Source organism: Poecilia formosa, unplaced genomic scaffold, assembly GCF_000485575.1.
Source record: "Poecilia formosa unplaced genomic scaffold, Poecilia_formosa-5.1.2 Scaffold74, whole genome shotgun sequence".
NCBI lineage: Eukaryota > Metazoa > Chordata > Actinopteri > Cyprinodontiformes > Poeciliidae > Poecilia > Poecilia formosa.
The window spans coordinates 228,550-246,826 of NW_006800013.1; the positions used below are offsets into that span (position 1 = coordinate 228,550).

Sequence of the window (18,277 nt, forward strand, 5' to 3'; positions counted from 1 at the left end):
CAGCCTTGTCAACATTCCCCTTTCTATTATGGATTGATTTTAACCGTTTCTTGCCTTTAATGAGAGCAAACTCATCAACACTGACGACACACATCAGTCTTACTTAAATGCTTTCTTTTCAATGATGGAGCAAAAACTCCTTTATCTGAATTAGAAAGACTTCAATAGAAACCACTCTGACAAAGCAGTTTTTTCTGTCTCACAGAGGCTCTCAAACACCAGTGTCCTTGGTACCGTCTTATGTGACTTCTCTATATACGACATAAACTACCTTCTCTCAGAGACAGGCGTAACAGACACGGTGCATTTGTCACTGGATGAAATCCAAGGTAAAAAGTCCAAGGTATAACATTAAGCTGTTAAGTATCTTTTCACACGGGTCCTCCAGGGCACAGCTATAGGACACTTTCTTTTTCATCCACCAGAATAACATAATATTCTGTATGGATGACTGACACATGCCCCTGTCAGAAAGTGCAGCTAGCCTCTCCAAGATATTAAAATGAAAGAACTAGCCTCTTCAAAGTCACTTCCTTATGACGACAACAAAGACATCATTTCTTGCCAAGCAGTCTATTATGTGACATAACACTGACTCCTCTGTCATACACCGAGCAAAAGTTGCAACTAATCAGGTTGTCGTAAGTGGTGACCAGTTGTCCTTCTCTAACCATGTTCCTTCTGTCTAATGTTTGCTTGTAGTCTGAAATATAAGAAAATCTGTTAAGAAAATAGCTCACTTACAAATTTGCCCAATTTACTGGAATGTTGTCACCATCGCAACATGAGTAAGTGTAATATTAAGGGTTGAACAGATGTCAAAGCAGGAGTTATGATAGGAATAAACTGGGAACCGCTGGAGACTAAAATATTGCAAATATAGTCATTACACAATATTTAGTAGATCCATTTGATGGGCTAGAATATTCCAGGCACCATATATTTTTATGGTGCAAAAGAAGCACAGCAATGAAAAGTGCTAGGTTTGACTCCACCGTATATCGTCAATATTATTAATGTCCATTTGCAACTTTTAGAAAGGCAAAATCAAATTCAAGTCACAAGTGCTTGCCTTCGGACCGCCTGCAGGTTCTTTTTTAACCAGATAAATAGAATTTTATTCCGTCTCAACCAGCAGGCTCCTTTTAGGAAGGTCATCTTGCCCTACTGTTTCTATTGTCAAGAGATTCTTAGTCCACACTTAACAGAGAGAGCAGGAACAGTAGCGTTTGCTCTGTCTGGTAACATAACAAAAAATCTTGAGGAGTTATTTTTTTAAAAAGTAAAATCATGTTCTTCAAACTTAAATTGCTGCAAAAATTGCGGATTATTTCAAGTTGACACATTAATCACTGTTTAAGATGCCCAACTTCCAACTACCAGTTCATTTCAGTATATGATCTCTTGAAAAAACAAAAAACAAGCCCCCTGAGAATATGCATTATATTCAATATATGCACAGCTACAAAAGAAAGACAATAAATAATGTAAATAAGTGAATAAATGATGATCTGTAAAACCTGCTGTGACTACACCACTCCAAAACAGAAAGTGCCAAAGGAGTGTTTTGAGGCAGCTTTTGATATTGTGGTGGAGCAGGGCTCCATTTGGAGGCTATTAGTCCTTGAAACAGATGTCTGACTTTCTGCTGCACATCATCATCAGGTCTACTACCTGAAAACTGTCAACAAACGCTGCTAATACCACAAAATCTTTAAAAACAAGGTAACACTTTATTTATAAGACTGTCATGACACTTTCATAAACATGACATAACACATGTCATGAACATGAATAAGCCTTCATGAATATCTATGACTGTTGTCATAAAGTGTCATTCGGTATATCATGACACTTTTAATACAAAGTTGACATTATTCAAAATGTCTTTGTTATGACAACTTGTCATTAGAAAGAGATGAATGTTTTACATCAATACAAGATCATAAATTGGCTTACTAGTAAATCTTTTTCCTTTATGTTGAAAAGAGCAGCTTGTAAAATATGTAATCTCTGATTTATATATGTTAGAAAGCTCTCTGTTGTGTAAAAGGTGCTCAAGTGTCTCACTGGATTCCTGCAGAGTTTTCTGATTGTCCTCTCTTATTTACCCCACGTGGGCCTCTAAATGTTGCGGTGAAGTATGAACAAACAAAAACTAAATGTTTTATTTTCTCAAATAAATACTTTATTGGACTGCTATAAAAATAAACTGCTTCAATTTCTCCGTCTTGCTGAATTTCTGCAGACGGCCACAATGGGAGGCATTCGACTTTGTTCTTCTACACCCTGGAGAGCTCTTGCCAGCTGAGATAACCAGCTGTTCAAAATCATTGACAGTTATCCAAATCTGACTATCTGGAGGAAAATACAACTGTCCCTACCCGACCCTGCTGTGCAAGTACTATATGGTCATGTTATACTCAAGTCATGATAACAGAAGGTTGATCCATAATTGCTTCTGAGAAAAAAAAGTTCCAACAATAAACTACATGTCTGGGTGGAATTGTTCTGGGATTTATTTTTATGTTTTTTCATTATTCCCCAACCCTGAAATAAAATGTATAAGTGTGTCAGTAACACCTTTTATACACTTATTCAAAAATCAATATGGGTTGAATCCACAGCTTGATGAGCCAATCACTCTGTGGTTTTCAGTATCAAGATTAGCTTCTCAAATACTAGCAGCAGCTGAAATAAAGGATAAAATACCAACTGTACCAAGAAATCCAATCAATTTGGATGTCAAGTCATTAAATGATTGATGATACAGACATGTAAGTGGAAGTAGGTAGTGTATTTGCAGCTATGCCCTCAATTGTGTTTGAAGCTGGAACAAGTTGTATGTTTACCAGTGGCAGGATTTGAGTAGGTGCAGTTTCTGACATTTCTGATAAAGTCCAGACATGATCGTCCAGCATTGTCTAGAATTCACTGCAAGAAAGATCAGTTCAAGTCCAGTTGAAGTTCTGAGTGGTTCTAAAACAGCGTATGTCAAGGTCTGACAATATTTCTCAAAGTTAAAACTATCTATTAAAAAAAAAAAAAATGTTCAGTTTCTGCGACTATGCGACTTTGATAACATTTAATGTCAGCAGTTATCCTGAGCCCCAGATCTGAAGGCGAGTACTTTAAAAATTGATAGCCTAGATCTATGTTTGAGACTCCTCACTTGAAGAAAGAAAGGAAGTAGTCATTGAGCTGTCACCCTCTTGTGTTGACCAAGTTAGCCAATAAAGATGACATAAAGCTGGCTGGCAACACAATGTTGCAAAAGCACTGAGGTGGCTCCCAGCACTTTTAAGTAACAATAAATAAAGTTATCTTTAAAACTAATTGCACAGGTGACATCAAGACCCAACAGTAGAGTCAGACGCTAATAAAATTAATCTGGTTGTGTGTGTTGTTATTGTGTCCTGCAAACTTTGCTTTAATTCTACTTTTTTTCTATTTAATCATAAAAAATCATAGGCCGGCAGAAAGAGAGTCATGGAACAGGAAGAGCAGGTTTCCTGAAGAAAGAGGAAGTTTCCAGCTTGCAGTGAATAAAAATAGTTCAGAGTGCTCATTTTGAGCATTAAAGGTTTAAAGAATAAAATCTAAACATTTTGAGTAATTGGATAAAACGCAGAGTAAATACTTAAATTAATAATGATAACTTATAATTAAACCCATAATTAATATTGGTTTAACCAGTGGTTGATGCTGGTTTGATTGTAAGAATATTTACACTTACTCTTATACTTATGGAAGTACTTACTGGTGAAACAAGTAACTGTAACATGGTATCAAATAATTGGAATAATGGATTATTCTTGGTTTCTTTCCATAAATGTCTGTAATAACTCACATTATGATTATAATGTGAGTTATTAAGAAGTAAAGGTTATTATAATAGTATAAGTGAATGCTAAATCAGAGAAACTAAGGGGTTATAAATGTGATTTTAACATTGAACTTGAAATGGTGTAAAGTGTGTAACTGTAACTAAAGGTCACTGATGTTGTGTTGGAGGTAGATGGTAGGTGAAAGGTCAGGGAGAAAGAGGAACTGATAGGAGAGTAGAGGTGACCAAGACATTAGGTCATTAGAACAGACATCATGTCACCAAGACGGTGATAGATATGAGATCATCTGTCCAAGCAGTCAGTACGGAAGAAACAGGAAGTGAGATTTTTGAGATGCATGAAGGAAACAGGTGCAGAAGGCAGACAGAGAACCTCAGAAAGTACAGCTCCAAGGGAACAAGGAAGTTCATCTGAAGGTTGAGGCCAACCAAAAGGCAATTGACGTCAAGGAAAAACGTATGTGAGGAAAGTTGTGTGGCTGCTGACAAGAAATAAAAAGACACCAGACAAAAGGATTGGGGTTCTTTGTTCCGCAGCGTTCAAGTCGAGTACGCACGGAGATGCAGAATCAACGGAGGGCTGTGTGATGATACCCCGGGACGACTACTCGCTGCACAAGAAAGGAACAAGATCCGTTTACCCACAACCCGGGATTCTGATTCGATTGCGGCCCAACACTCAACGCAAAGGATTCCAACGATGCTGCAGTGGACATGGGGAATAGACAAAGATCGCATATTGATAGAGAACTGTGTTCATTGAGGATTCTCACCAGTTCAACTTTGGATCTATTCTAAAAGGATTCTGCCAAGACAAAGACAGGACTCCATCCATGGACATTAAAGTTCTCTACTGCCAAGATTGTCTCTGGATCTGGGTTCGAGTGACAACTGCCTCCCCAAAGTTTCTATTTAGATCAGGACACAGTGTAGGGTTAGACGTAGGAGTAATTTCTAAAAATTCTTAAAAATATTAAATTCTTAATCTTTTATTGATATGCTGTATGTCTTTTTCCCTTGCTAAAGCTTGCTAATAAAAACACTAAAGTCTAATTGATGCTGTGGACAGTTAAATTAATTGAGTCAACTAAAAATTAGTTCTTCTGATTAATGTGAAATCAATGTTGAAGGTCCTAATAAATTAGGGTGGCTTCGTACGTTCTTTAGTTCAGATAAATAATGACCCTGGGACTTATTCCAAGTCGCTAAAATTATCTAAGCTGTAACAAGTGCACGTTAATAACAGAGAAAGAGCTGCCGTGAACAGATGTGGTTTATGAGCTCGGACACCGGCGGGGCTACTCCGATGTCTGAATCATAGATTGAAGCGGGTCATAACGTCTTGGATGAAGGTAGTTAGAGCTTAGACGAATCTTTCTCGCGCCCAGCTTAAACAAAAGTTCTCTACATTCTTATTTGCGGTAATACCCAGGAATTAGAGGCTTTTCGGACCCGTGAGATGGAGAGCTGGTCAGTAGTCAGTCCGCTGGAGTTTGGGAGGAGTTAGGGGCGTGGCTGAAGGTATTTAAGTTTAAAATTTGAAAGATAATGTGATCAACATAATTTATTCTAGAAAGAGATGAATGTTTTACATCAATACAAGATCATAAATTGGCTTACTAGTAAATCTTTTTCCTTTATGTTGAAAAGAGCAGCTTGTAAAATATGTAATCTCTGATTTATATATGTTAGAAAGCTCTCTGTTGTGTAAAAGGTGCTCAAGTGTCTCACTGGATTCCTGCAGAGTTTTCTGATTGTCCTCTCTTATTTACCCCACGTGGGCCTCTAAATGTTGCGGTGAAGTATGAACAAACAAAAACTAAATGTTTTATTTTCTCAAATAAATACTTTATTGGACTGCTATAAAAAATAAACTGCTTCAATTTCTCCGTCTTGCTGAAGTTCTGCAGATGGCCACAATGGGAGGCATTCGACTTTGTTCTTCTACACCCTGGAGAGCTCTTGCCAGCTGAGATAACCAGCTGTTCAAAATCATTGACAGTTATCCAAATCTGACTATCTGGAGGAAAATACAACTGTCCCTACCCGACCCTGCTGTGCAAGTACTATATGGTCATGTTATACTCAAGTCATGATAACAGAAGGTTGATCCATAATTGCTTCTGAGAAAAAAAAGTTCCAACAATAAACTACATGTCTGGGTGGAATTGTTCTGGGATTTATTTTTATGTTTTTTCATTATTCCCCAACCCTGAAATAAAATGTATAAGTGTGTCAGTAACACCTTTTATGCACTTATTCAAAAATCAATATGGGTTGAATCCACAGCTTGATGAGCCAATCACTCTGTGGTTTTCAGTATCAAGATTAGCTTCTCAAATACTAGCAGCAGCTGAAATAAAGGATAAAATACCAACTGTACCAAGAAATCCAATCAATTTGGATGTCAAGTCATTAAATGATTGATGATACAGACATGTAAGTGGAAGTAGGTAGTGTATTTGCAGCTATGCCCTCAATTGTGTTTGAAGCTGGAACAAGTTGTATGTTTACCAGTGGCAGGATTTGAGTAGGTGCAGTTTCTGACATTTCTGATAAAGTCCAGACATGATCGTCCAGCATTGTCTAGAATTCACTGCAAGAAAGATCAGTTCAAGTCCAGTTGAAGTTCTGAGTGGTTCTAAAACAGTGTATGTCAAGGTCTGACAATATTTCTCAAAGTTAAAGCTATCTAAAAAAAAAAAAAACACTGTTCAGTTTCTGCGACTATGCGACTTTGATAACATTTGATGTCAGCAGTTATCCTGAGCCCCAGATCTGAAGGCGAGTACTTTAAAAATTGATAGCCTAGATCTATGTTTGAGACTCCTCACTTGAAGAAAGAAAGGAAGTAGTCATTGAGCTGTCACCCTCTTGTGTTGACCAAGTTAGCCAATAAAGATGACATAAAGCTGGCTGGCAACACAATGTTGCAAAAGCACTGAGGTGGCTCCCAGCACTTTTAAGCCACTTGCGAGGCAGCACTTTGGTTAATGGGTAGGAAAAAACAAACTGTGACAGAGTCACACAAAATACAAAGAATTTATAACAGTAGTGAGTGGCTAAAGGTTAGCTGCTAACAACACAAAAGGGTACAAAGTACAAGGTTCTTAAAAACTCTGAACTGCATCTGACCATCTAAAGTTCTGAATCTAAAAGTCTAGTCTAGCCCTGTTCACACTTTTACACATCCTTTGCAAATTCGAGATTTATTTCTACATCTACACCTCCCATCCACATACAAATGGAGTTTTCTTTAGTTGCTGTTAAAGAAACAGCGACTATGGAACATAGTCTGGTGTACCGTTTCTACAGCAAAATCATTTTTACACGTAGACAGAAAGTGTAAAAGTGAACAGGACCCTAGAATCTTAGATTCAGAACTTTGCCTCAGCAGAGAAAGGTTTATATTGATTACTTGACGTCTGTCTCACATTATTCTCACTGTGTTTTCACTGAAGTTCAAATGTAAGCTGAAAAAGGTTAGTAGCTGAGTTTTTGTTTTGTTTTTCAGAAAGAGAAATCTGTAAAGGTCTGTGCACATCACAGTTCAAAGTACAGAACTCTGCCAAGTTTCCAAACTTGGCAGAGCTTTTATTATTATTATTATTATTATTATTTAGGCTTAAATCTGACCTATAAATCAATAAAGGCAAAAAGTTATCTAAAACTAAATTAGAAATTGGTTACAATTAATACCTATTTCTTACAACACACCAAAAATGAAAGTTTGACAAACCCAGCATAATATTTTAGCTTCAATTTTTTTTTCTAAAAACAAAAATTGCATCCAGAAGATGATAAATTGCTCATCTCCCGCATCCTGTGTCAAATATTTTCTAGATTTCCTCCCATTCCTTAAAGTCATGGCGCTGGGATAATCACCTCCTGATACTGAAAGAGCTTCAGAAAGTCAGGAAAGGAACTGATCCAGACGTTCTTCAAGGATTACTAAAATGTCTTTGTGTTAAGAAGGAACATACATAGAAATTACCTCTAGGAACTTTTCCACAAAACTCTATATTCCATTTTCCATTTACTTAATAACAAAAGATAAATCCACAAGAAAACACCTGTTTTTATCTATCTTGTAAAGTTGTAGAGATTAAAAAGTAAAAAAAAAAAATGAAAACAACTCCCATTACTTTTAACCAAACCATCTGAAAACCCCTCCAGTATAATCATGTAACAAAAGCAGCTCATCTCTGCCGCTGCAACATAAGAGAACTCCATGCCTCCCACTTCCAGTCTCTCTAATGTATATCCACCCCTCTGCAGAGTGACACGCTGTGACGCTGACCTGCCCAGTGTGCATGGATATCACAGAGCAGTGTGTTGTGAAGCATGGTGATTGTATCAAACCATCACTGCTACCTGTTCCATCTGTGTGTTTAAGCAAACATACACTCCTCCAGAGGTTTAATGCATGAGGTATTTTTCTACCATGAGCTCTGCACTGCAGAGCAATACAACCATCCAGGTGCAGTTCCACATTAACTCTGGTATAGTTCGTTCATGGCGTTAATGTGATCCAACATCAATACCACATAACACCAGGTGTGCACCGCAAGCTTAAGCCAAACTCATTTCCATAACGATTATAGTAAACAAAGTCTGTTTCGTAAAGCATAAAACCCAATGCGACGTCATCTCAAAATCATTTGGTATGCTTTTCAATTATTTTTGTCTGAAATGGTACCCAAAATCATGCCCAGTGGTTTAAGGGAGCATCTACTTCCTGTATTTGGTACTTCCACTCCAGACACATCTAAGGTAAGGTCATTTTAAGGTAATTTTATTTATGTAGCACATTTTCAGCAACAAGGCAATTCAAAGTGCTTCACATGAATTAAAAGGAAATACAAATAAAATAACACACCAAAGGAAAGAAAAAGAAGAAAAATAATAAAATGTTGATCTGATCAATAAACAAATTAAACATTAGACTGGATGGATGGATGGATGGATGGATGGATGGATGGATGGATGGATGGATGGATTTGTACCTCCATGAAGTCTAGAACTGATTGTTTAACTTATAACAATGGGATCTTTAGGTTACTAATGGCAGCTTTTACACAGATATGTGGGCTCAACAAAATAACTTTTCTCTTCTGAGTCGAGGTTGCTGCAGAAGGGTTTCAGCAATGATTCATACATCAAACTGGCACATCCCTCTTGAGCTTAATTTTCTTAAAACCACTGCCCGAGGTAATAAGATGTGGGGAGATTCAAAAAAGTTCGTCTGCCTCAGAGTGACAGCTGTTTCGGATTAATGAATGTTTGGCAGGAAGCAAAACATCGTGACAATAACAAGTCAGTGCGGAGTCAGATGTGATCATTTAAATGGAGAGTGTTGCCTCTGGAAGATTAATACTGGTCATTTAGTACTTAAACATAAGTGCAGCCTCAACCGAGATGATCTCTAGAGAAGGACAAAGATGCTCAGAGTTCAAGGAAAAACCACAGTTTCGCAAAAACACATGAAGACCAGTTAATCCGGAAAGACACTGTTCATGTATTTCAAACAAAAACATCTTGTTTTTCTTTTACTTTTCATCATTATTAAACAGAACCACAGGAAAGTTAGGCGTACCCTTTCAGAATAAAGCCTCCCACCTGGGCCTTGAAATTCCTTCAAGGGTGTCCTCATATACCTTGCAAAAACTCAAAAGGATCAAAGCGGTGAGAACTACCAAGGCTTTTTATTGGCTTAGCAGGACTGTCAGCAGGAGGTTTGAAAGCAATTTTCTACACTGTGTTGTCCTCCTGAATCCATAATCTCACTATTCCCCCAGGCACGCAAGATCAAGGCACTTCTGCTTACATGAGCAAAAATGTAGCATATACTTCTTGTTTAGACCCTTTACCAAGCCCTGAAGTGACAGATACACACAGTACCTGTGCAGAGCTTTTCTAAAATCTTCAAGTCACTCACAGTTCAAACTTCTGTCATTCATCAAGGCCTTCAGGCTATTTCCAAAGAGAGGAGGGGGCGGGGGTCTATTTTTGATATGCAAGCTACTGCAATGTTTACAGCTGCAATTGTACACTGTGCTTTACATATCATAACCTCTTTACCTGCTGCAGGGCTGATCAAAACAGTGCGTCTGATGAAAACATTTCCCAGTAAGGCACAATAAACTGAAAACTTTTCCCCACAGCAGATATCACACACTACATACTGTACTTTACGTGATGGGGAGAGGAGCGCAGCTTTTGAAGTATGATGGGAATTCATCTGTCGTGCAGAAGCAACCCTTTTATGCTGATGATTGGGTTTGGTTTGATCACGGAGATAATCTCCAAAAAAAAAAAAATCTGGCTTAAGAACCAGACAGGGTTTAAAAAAAATAAACAGCTGTTTACTAAAAAAAAAAAATTACTGATAAACAATTCTTTGTAGCAAATGCAAAGAATTTGCTGCTCCAATGGAGCATACAGAAAGTGGGATCTGTGATCAGTGCTCTGCACAATCTCTCTTTATCAACAGTTGTTTATTCTCTCATATACTGTATTTTCATATACGCTCATCTTACAAGTTTTCTATAGGTTTTATGTCTGAGACTAAGATAACCATGAAGGAAGGTTGATTTAGGTGCCTGATCAACCATTTCATTGCTGATTTGGCCAAATGGTTTTTGGTCATTGTCTCATCTTTCTTCTCAACTGTGAGAAACATTTGGTTTCTCAATCAAACACCTATTAACAATTCTTCTGAAAGTAGAAATGAACCCTTTAATTGAGAGTAGTACCTATTTTCTTGAATCCCTTTCCTTATTTTTGGAGATCACCCTACAAATGCAATTATGTGAATTGCAAGACATCTTGTCATTTATTTGCATATTTATGCTGCAAGCTTACAAGATTAATACATTAGTTTGATTAACTTTAGTAAGTATAACTTGAATAGTTACTACTGCTATATTTTTTTCTAATAATTATGAATAGACCTCTTCTTTAATGAGAGAGCAAAACTTTTTAATGCGCTACGTGGTTTTAAAAATGTTCTGCATTTAACCAAATTATTTGTAACTATGCATACCTTTTATGAAAAGACTGGAGAAAAGAAAAAACACTTTAAATATAAATTGAATTGACTAAAAAAAAGTGTTCTATTTAGAAAACAAATCCAGCCATTTATTTTAAAAAAAGTTCAAATCTATGCCACAAAAAGAATTGTTAACCAATGTTTTTTTGTGTGTGTGTTTTTTTTTCATATTACTATTAAAAGCAGCTCATTGATTTGATTTTTTTTATTTTTTTTATTGTCAGATGTTGATGGTTAGAAACTTGGCAACACATAATCTCTTGAGACTGTTTTAATCTCGTCAACATGTGACTGCCACTCAAGGTGAACAGTACAGCCCTGAAAAGACCCTTTAGAAATTAAACAACACCCTGTGGAATGATCCATAATTAATGGCTTTATTTGTAAGCATCTTAGTGTTTGGAATAATACATTAATTAGGTTTGCTTTAGAGGACACAAATTTATAAACATCTGTTACAACATTTTTATATGCATGGCCTAGATCCAATTTCAATGACAACCCCTTCCCAGTGGCCCCAGCAGCCACCCTTCCAACCTGATTCAAGTGCCTCATTGACCTAAATATTGGTATTCCTTCCTCATTTGTTATTGTTGCCCTTTGGTGCAATTCAGAAAAACTAAAGAGACAATTTAATTCACATTTTATTTCTGGAAAATAGGCATGTATTAAAAATAATACAAGGTATGTAATTGATTCAAGACTAAATTGCATTTCAGTCTTGAATGTTTAGGGAGTGAACAGAGCACACTGGTAGAAGAGGTAGTCGATATGGCGAAAACATGTCAGAATGTTTTCACCCAAAAAAATCTATTCCATCAGCATCTACCAATATAAAAACTCTTGAGCTCTTGAGGATTATCATTTATGAGAATTTTAATGAGACATTTAAACAACTATGTAAAGCGCAAAGTGCACTCTCGCTACATACATACTAAGTAAACACAAAATTATTCATAGCATGACTTAAAGCAAACTTTTAATCCTGCTAATATGTTTCATCTGACTGCAACTAATGTTGATGTTTTTGCCACTAAAACCTGGAGCTGATTACTAGGGGCGCACCGATAAGCCTGCCAGCTGATAAATCGGCCCTGATTTCCTTCATTTTGAGAGGTCGGTGATCGGCCGATGCTTGCACGTGAAGCCGATTTTATCCACTGATTTTATCTATTCTACTTCCGCAAAGGTCTAAAAATCAGCCACTTTACTCTTTTGGTCTGCCGTAGAAGAAGTTTGACTGACAGACCGGCTCACCAAGTCATGTCTGCATGTCTGCAGTTAATAGTCACCCACTGTTGCCAACTCAATTGCTTTCTTGTTATATTTACCAATATTTCAGATAAAAAGAAAATCGATATTGGCCAAAATTAAAATTGCCAGGTCATTGTTAAGAGATCGGTAAAGGCAGATCAGTCACAAAACTGCACTCGGTGCACCTCTACTGATTACCTAGTCGAATAGGCTGAATATCACACATTATTACCATCATCATCAATATTATTATTACATCCTTCAGCATGCTTCTGTTCCACATGAGAACCTCATTTGTTTTCCAGAAATACAGTACAACAATTAAAACCTCAACTCACATCCAACATCCCACACAACAGAACCATCTCAAGTCAGCAAAATACTAAAAATCAATCAAACTACATCTACTGATGTAAAAAAAAAAAAAACAACTCCCTGGGCGATAAAAGATTTTTTATTCCTATTCCCCTTGACTCATGTGTCTCAGTATCTACTGCCTAAGGGAGGAATTTCAAACTCATAAAGCACTGCAGAGGGATTTGGATTCCAATGATGGTTCTGGCTTTTCGCACCGGCTGCTCTTTCACAGGAAATTTGGAATATCTAATATTTTACTGGCCACTTTTACCAATAACCTTTGTAGAATCCCTAATTCTACAATTCTGTCTTATTTTAACAAATAAGACAATGTTAAAAAGTCTTGAAATGGATTTTGTTCGAATTTATCAAGGTATTATCAAGAATCATTCAACAGCTTCTGTGATAGAATTATTGGCTGAATAGTATTGAAAGTCAATGTGAAACCTACAAACAACAGGCAGGTGAAACATCCTAAAAATGTGTCAGCAATTATAAGAACATTTTGATAATTACTACTGAGTAGGATTTAAAAAATATTGAAGCAAAATGAAATACAACTAAAAACAGACTTTTCTAAATTGACACTCTATTTTATTATTATTATTATTATTTTTAAAAGATGCCTCTCTGGTTTCCTTTCCAGCTTTTAGGTTGGATGAAAATAATTGGAAATCTATATGTAGTGACATAAATCCAGTACATCAAATCCACTTGTATAGATTTCTGTCAACTCTTTGATAGTTGAGGTTGTTAAAAAACAAACCAAGCAGGGGCGTCTAGAGGAGTTGTTTGCATGTTCCGTGCTACTTGCTACCTGCTATCTTCTTGTTCCTAACAGTAGTGTCTCCAGGGTCATTGCAGAGGTGCTTCTGTTGACTCATTTCTCCCTCAACTAGAGAGTATTTTGTCTTGGATATTTCATGGTCAGATAAGCTTTGCAGAGCTCTGTTTGACACAACCATAAGGTCCAGCAATGTTTGATTTACTTGTCAGTGGGAAAGCAAATCTGCTGTTTGAACACACTGGAATGAAAACTGTTGTCTTTTGCAAGGAAAGAGTTTTAGACTTAATTCTTTTTAAGATCACTCCACAGTGTATAACCTTGCAAAAGTTTCAATGAAGTTGCATATAACTTATATAAAATATATAAAATAAGTTGTTCTACAAAACTTGAGTTTTCAGATGTACAGTAGACTAATCAAATGGGAAGCAGAGAAACTGTATTTTGTTGTTGTTGTTGTTGTTGTTTATATTAGTGACCAGGGGTTTTGCTTGATTTCCATAAGCTCAGTCAGTCAGGTTTCTTCCCATCTGCGGAGGCCACACTGGAGTTTTATCTTTAGGTATTATTTTCCTTATTTTACACCACATCAGTTGCAAAGCGAACAAGCAGCAAAACTTCCTCACCGAGAAGAGAATTAGTTGACATCAGTAAAAAGGCAAGACAGTAATTTCCTATTTCTGTTATAGTAAGCACATCTGCCAAGAGGCTTACTGTCAACATGCTCTCACACCAATAAGAAGCAGAGCAACTGAACATTTTAATTTTTTATCAGGGAACAACTGCAGACTACAAGAAAATGTGAAAGCAGAAAAAAAAAACATCAAAAGAAAATAGGCTTGTTCTGCTGAGCAAATGACAAATCTGAAAAACAGTGATCAGCTTATCGGTGTGAATATAAAAAAAAAGTAAATGACAACTTCATAAGGTTGTAACACAACAAAATTCAGATGAATTTTTTAATGAAAGTATTTCTCTTACCTGTTCAGCTGATTCAGCTGCAACGACACTGGCGAAAACTGCAGAGAAAAAGAAAAAAATATGCTTTCAAATTATCCATTTCAAGATGGAACTAAACCATAAAATGTGACATCCAAAAGAGTCAGAGTTGGATTGCAGAGTATGATACATCATTCATCCATCATAATTTGCAATTAGTGCCCAGAGAGTGTCTATGTAATTACATTGCTGCTGATGAGGAGGCAGAAAATCCTTTGCAGACAAATTTGCAGAGTGATTACAAATCAATACATCAATAACATTCTCAGGCACCACCTGACAATTAAAAATGATAATTAATTTAAAGAAGGGAATGGTTCAATTTTTTTCTTTGGACTCAGCAGAGAAATGATTGCACAGTTGCTGATGTAAACACAGTGGTTTAGTTTTTAAAGAGAAAAGTTGGCTGGTATTATTAATGTCACAAAAACAAAACTATAACATGTACTCAAAAAAGTTCAATATGATCTCCCCGCTTTATGCAATGAATGCAATCCATGATTTTTATGAGCCAATTAATAACTCTGTCAATTAAAAGCCAACCATTTCCTAGCATTGTCGATTTTTTAAACAATCTTCTAAGCTCAAAGCACCTTCAATTCAATCAGTGCATTAAAAGTAATGCATTTAATTATTTCAGTCAAGAAAGCACAAAAATACGGCATATATACATACATACCAGTGTCAATTATTCTAACCATTGAGTAATCTGATTTAAAAAAAAATCCTGCAGATTTCCATTTAACCACTTAAGCTTAGCCAATGCAACATACAGTATGATGATGTAATGTCTTTTTTAAACAAGTACTTATGCAGAAATGCTGAAATTGGTTCAAAATATGTTGTATTTAATTATTAAATGCAACAAAAAGTGCACCATTATGCAACAATATTATGCCTTTAATTGTAAGTTTTTTTTCATCAAACAAATGTCTGTGTGGGCTGAATAATTGAATGTTATATTAAAAATCATTAAGTATCATGTTCTATATTTTTTAAACGTCTGAAAAACTCAGAATTTTAACAAGAGTGTGGATACTTTTCAATGATTGTGCTGAACATTTTGCTCCTACACCATAAAACAGACTGTGTTGGAGAAACTTATTGTAAATAGGTGATTATGTGACTGGTGCTGATGCCTATTATGGATGCCATGAATGCAGATTCATTGTGAGGAAGAGGGGAGGAATATGAGTCAATTGTTGACACATTTTGCAAAATAAGAGCTCAGTGCACTGAGCTTTACTCATTAATTAGATCTATGTGGGTCAGAACTAGTGTCATCTCTGCAATGTTATGTTTGTGGCTTGAGCACTACAAGTATCTATATAGAATAAGTTCTATTTTTTGATTAGAAAAGGAAACACTTATATTGGATTTCATTAAATGTCGCTGTGGACACATAGTTGCTCATGATTACTTTATTTTCATCAGAAAGCAAAGAGAGAATCAGATCCACATCTAGCAGACAAAGAGGCGGACATAAAATTAAACAAAAGGATTTTTTGTTGTTGTTTTGTTTCTCCAAAAGTCATCAAAATAGTCAACTTACCAACAAAGATAAATGACTGTGAAGTGGTTAAATAAATCAGCACGGCATTATGTGAAATGTGAAATAGAAACAGTTTTAGGTAAAATGGTGATGTCTGCATATAAAATGGGAATATGAATCCATCCAAAGCCTGAAATCACAAGCTGCATACTGATGAAGAGACACCAAATTCCTGATAAAGAAAAAAATGCTAAGTGTGATCATTGGTAAGGTGAGTAGGGTCCTCCTACACATAGCGCCGGGAGTGTTGGCTTCTAAAAGACAAAAGTGTGCCAGTTGTGAAAGAAAGATCATAAGTTGTTCATAAGCTCTAAATTTTACTTTGGGTCAAATAGGTCTTCACTTTTGCTCTGAAAGAAAATAGAGTGCGCTACATCCAAATCTTGTCATCTTGATATCACAGTTTCCCAGTTTTCCCATATCATTAAAAATGCAGCATTTGCTGCAAATCCAGGCTTCCTACAGGAATACAACCACATTCAAAATAATATATTCTGTGACAATGGTTCCGAGTTTCCATCATTTCATGGCTTATCCCAGTGAGCGAGAGGGGGGAGTAACTCCATACATAATGCTGAGCACTAGGGAGCACCTCCATTTCATCGCCTCCTCATGCTGCATAATCAGAGTGGTTGTTTCCAACCAGCAAACCACGCCGAGGGGCTTGATGGTTGGATCTTTCTGGCATTCAGAAATTTTAGAAGTTATGTTAAAGGATAGAAGCTATCACTGCTGTTGCTGAATACTTTTCAACAAAAAGCTTAATTCGTATTACTGGCACTGTAAAAGCAGATGTCCGGGTAATTAACAATGGGAAATTATAAAGATCTTGCAAAAAGAAACAATCCATACTGATAAAAATTATAATGTTAGGTTTTATTTAAAGGGAACATTAAATGCACAGTCCACTTTTTTTTATAACTTAAATACATTTAGTTGTGTACTTGGAGTCCCTAGTAGTGCGTAAAAGTTTAATTTAGTCTCTCCTGGTGCTGAGTAAATATTTTTATTCTGTTTGTGACATGTTTTTCAATCTTTCCAGTTTTTTTCTATTCCCCATTTCATTTTTTTTAACAATTTCATCATGGTATTTGCTGCTGAATTGTTAAACAATGTTATGGACGCCCAACAGACTAATTTCCCATATCTGATATTTTTATTTCTCGCAACAATTTTGTAGTCCAACTTCAAGTATCCTCAAGCTAGAAGTCAAAACGTTTGGTTGTTGGGTGTAGAAACCCACATAACTCATTACACCATCTCCCAATATCAGAACATGGGGAAGAAAATGCTATAATTCTCTTTGTTTGGGCAAAGGCCTTCAAGGATGAGTTCATCAGCAACCTTCATCAATATCAGAAAGGATTTGCCAAAAGACTTTGTCTGATTAAGAGGCTAGTTCCTTCTGTCTATGAAAATGACAGACACAGCAAAGCAGCAAGCTGCAACTGATATTAAAATGATAGCAAACCTTACTTTAGATATTCATTTATTGTGTTTATATGATGGCCCGGCCATTGTTTTGATAGCAGTAGCTTCATGCTATCAAAACAAATTATCATCTATGGATGTTCAAGCATAAAATTCTCAGACATTTTAGCTTACAATGTGACAAAATTGATTTACAACTACATATTCTGGTTTACAAGCCCAAATGTATATACCATGAACTTTTTACATGCACACATTTCCACCTATCCATGGTGAAATCAGATATATTTGCCATTCTGTGCTACCAAGATACAAACTGAAATTTGCCACACCACAATTTCATAAGTACTGTACATAATATTTATGACAGGAATTTGTTCCCACAGTGAAGTTAAATAACGAGGAGTTCAGACCAAAGCATTGCAGTTCCACTTCATACAGACCACCTCTGAATGAATTAAATGTGAAAAGAAAGGATTTAAAAAGATATGTCAACCTCTAAAGCCATTTCTTTTTCTATTGATTTTTTTTTTCAAAATAAAATTTTAGTTTGCTTGTTTAAAATGTGTCAAGTTTCTCATTCAGAGTTCTTTTTCTGTCAGAATTTAATGAGTACAGAAGAAAAGGAGAAATCACGTTAATCCTTTGAAGTCACTCAATCCTATTCACAAAGGCTGTGATGTAGGTGTGCAATATGCAAATGAGTAGGACAGCAGCAGCATTAAAAATCCTATGATCACTTTGTCTACGTGGGGTACACAAAGCTAAATGAGACACCCAGAGGCTGCCAAACAGGCTGGGAAGAGAAAACTAAAATTGCAGCTGCAACTGTTCTGGGAAAAAAAAAACAAAAAAAAAAACATCATCTGGTGAAAACAATAACATCTCTAAAATAATTTTAGCAACACCACGCCTATGTACAGTTTGCCGCAGAAGTGCCACATCCACAAATCACTTCTGGGACCAATAAACAAATAGCTGAGGGCCATTAAACCTCGATTC

At 36.3% G+C, this 18,277-nt stretch overlaps 1 protein-coding gene across 1 annotated transcript in view; it reads right to left on the minus strand.

The window, feature by feature from the left end:
• Window positions 1–18,277, minus strand: part of b3glcta (beta 3-glucosyltransferase a) — an 83,013-nt gene that overhangs the window by 54,958 nt on the left and 9,778 nt on the right. Inside the window, exon 2 of the mRNA XM_007555943.2 lies at window positions 14,275–14,312. Within this exon, the coding sequence (XP_007556005.1) occupies window positions 14,275–14,312 (38 nt within the window). The remainder of the gene's footprint in view (window positions 1–14,274; window positions 14,313–18,277) is intronic.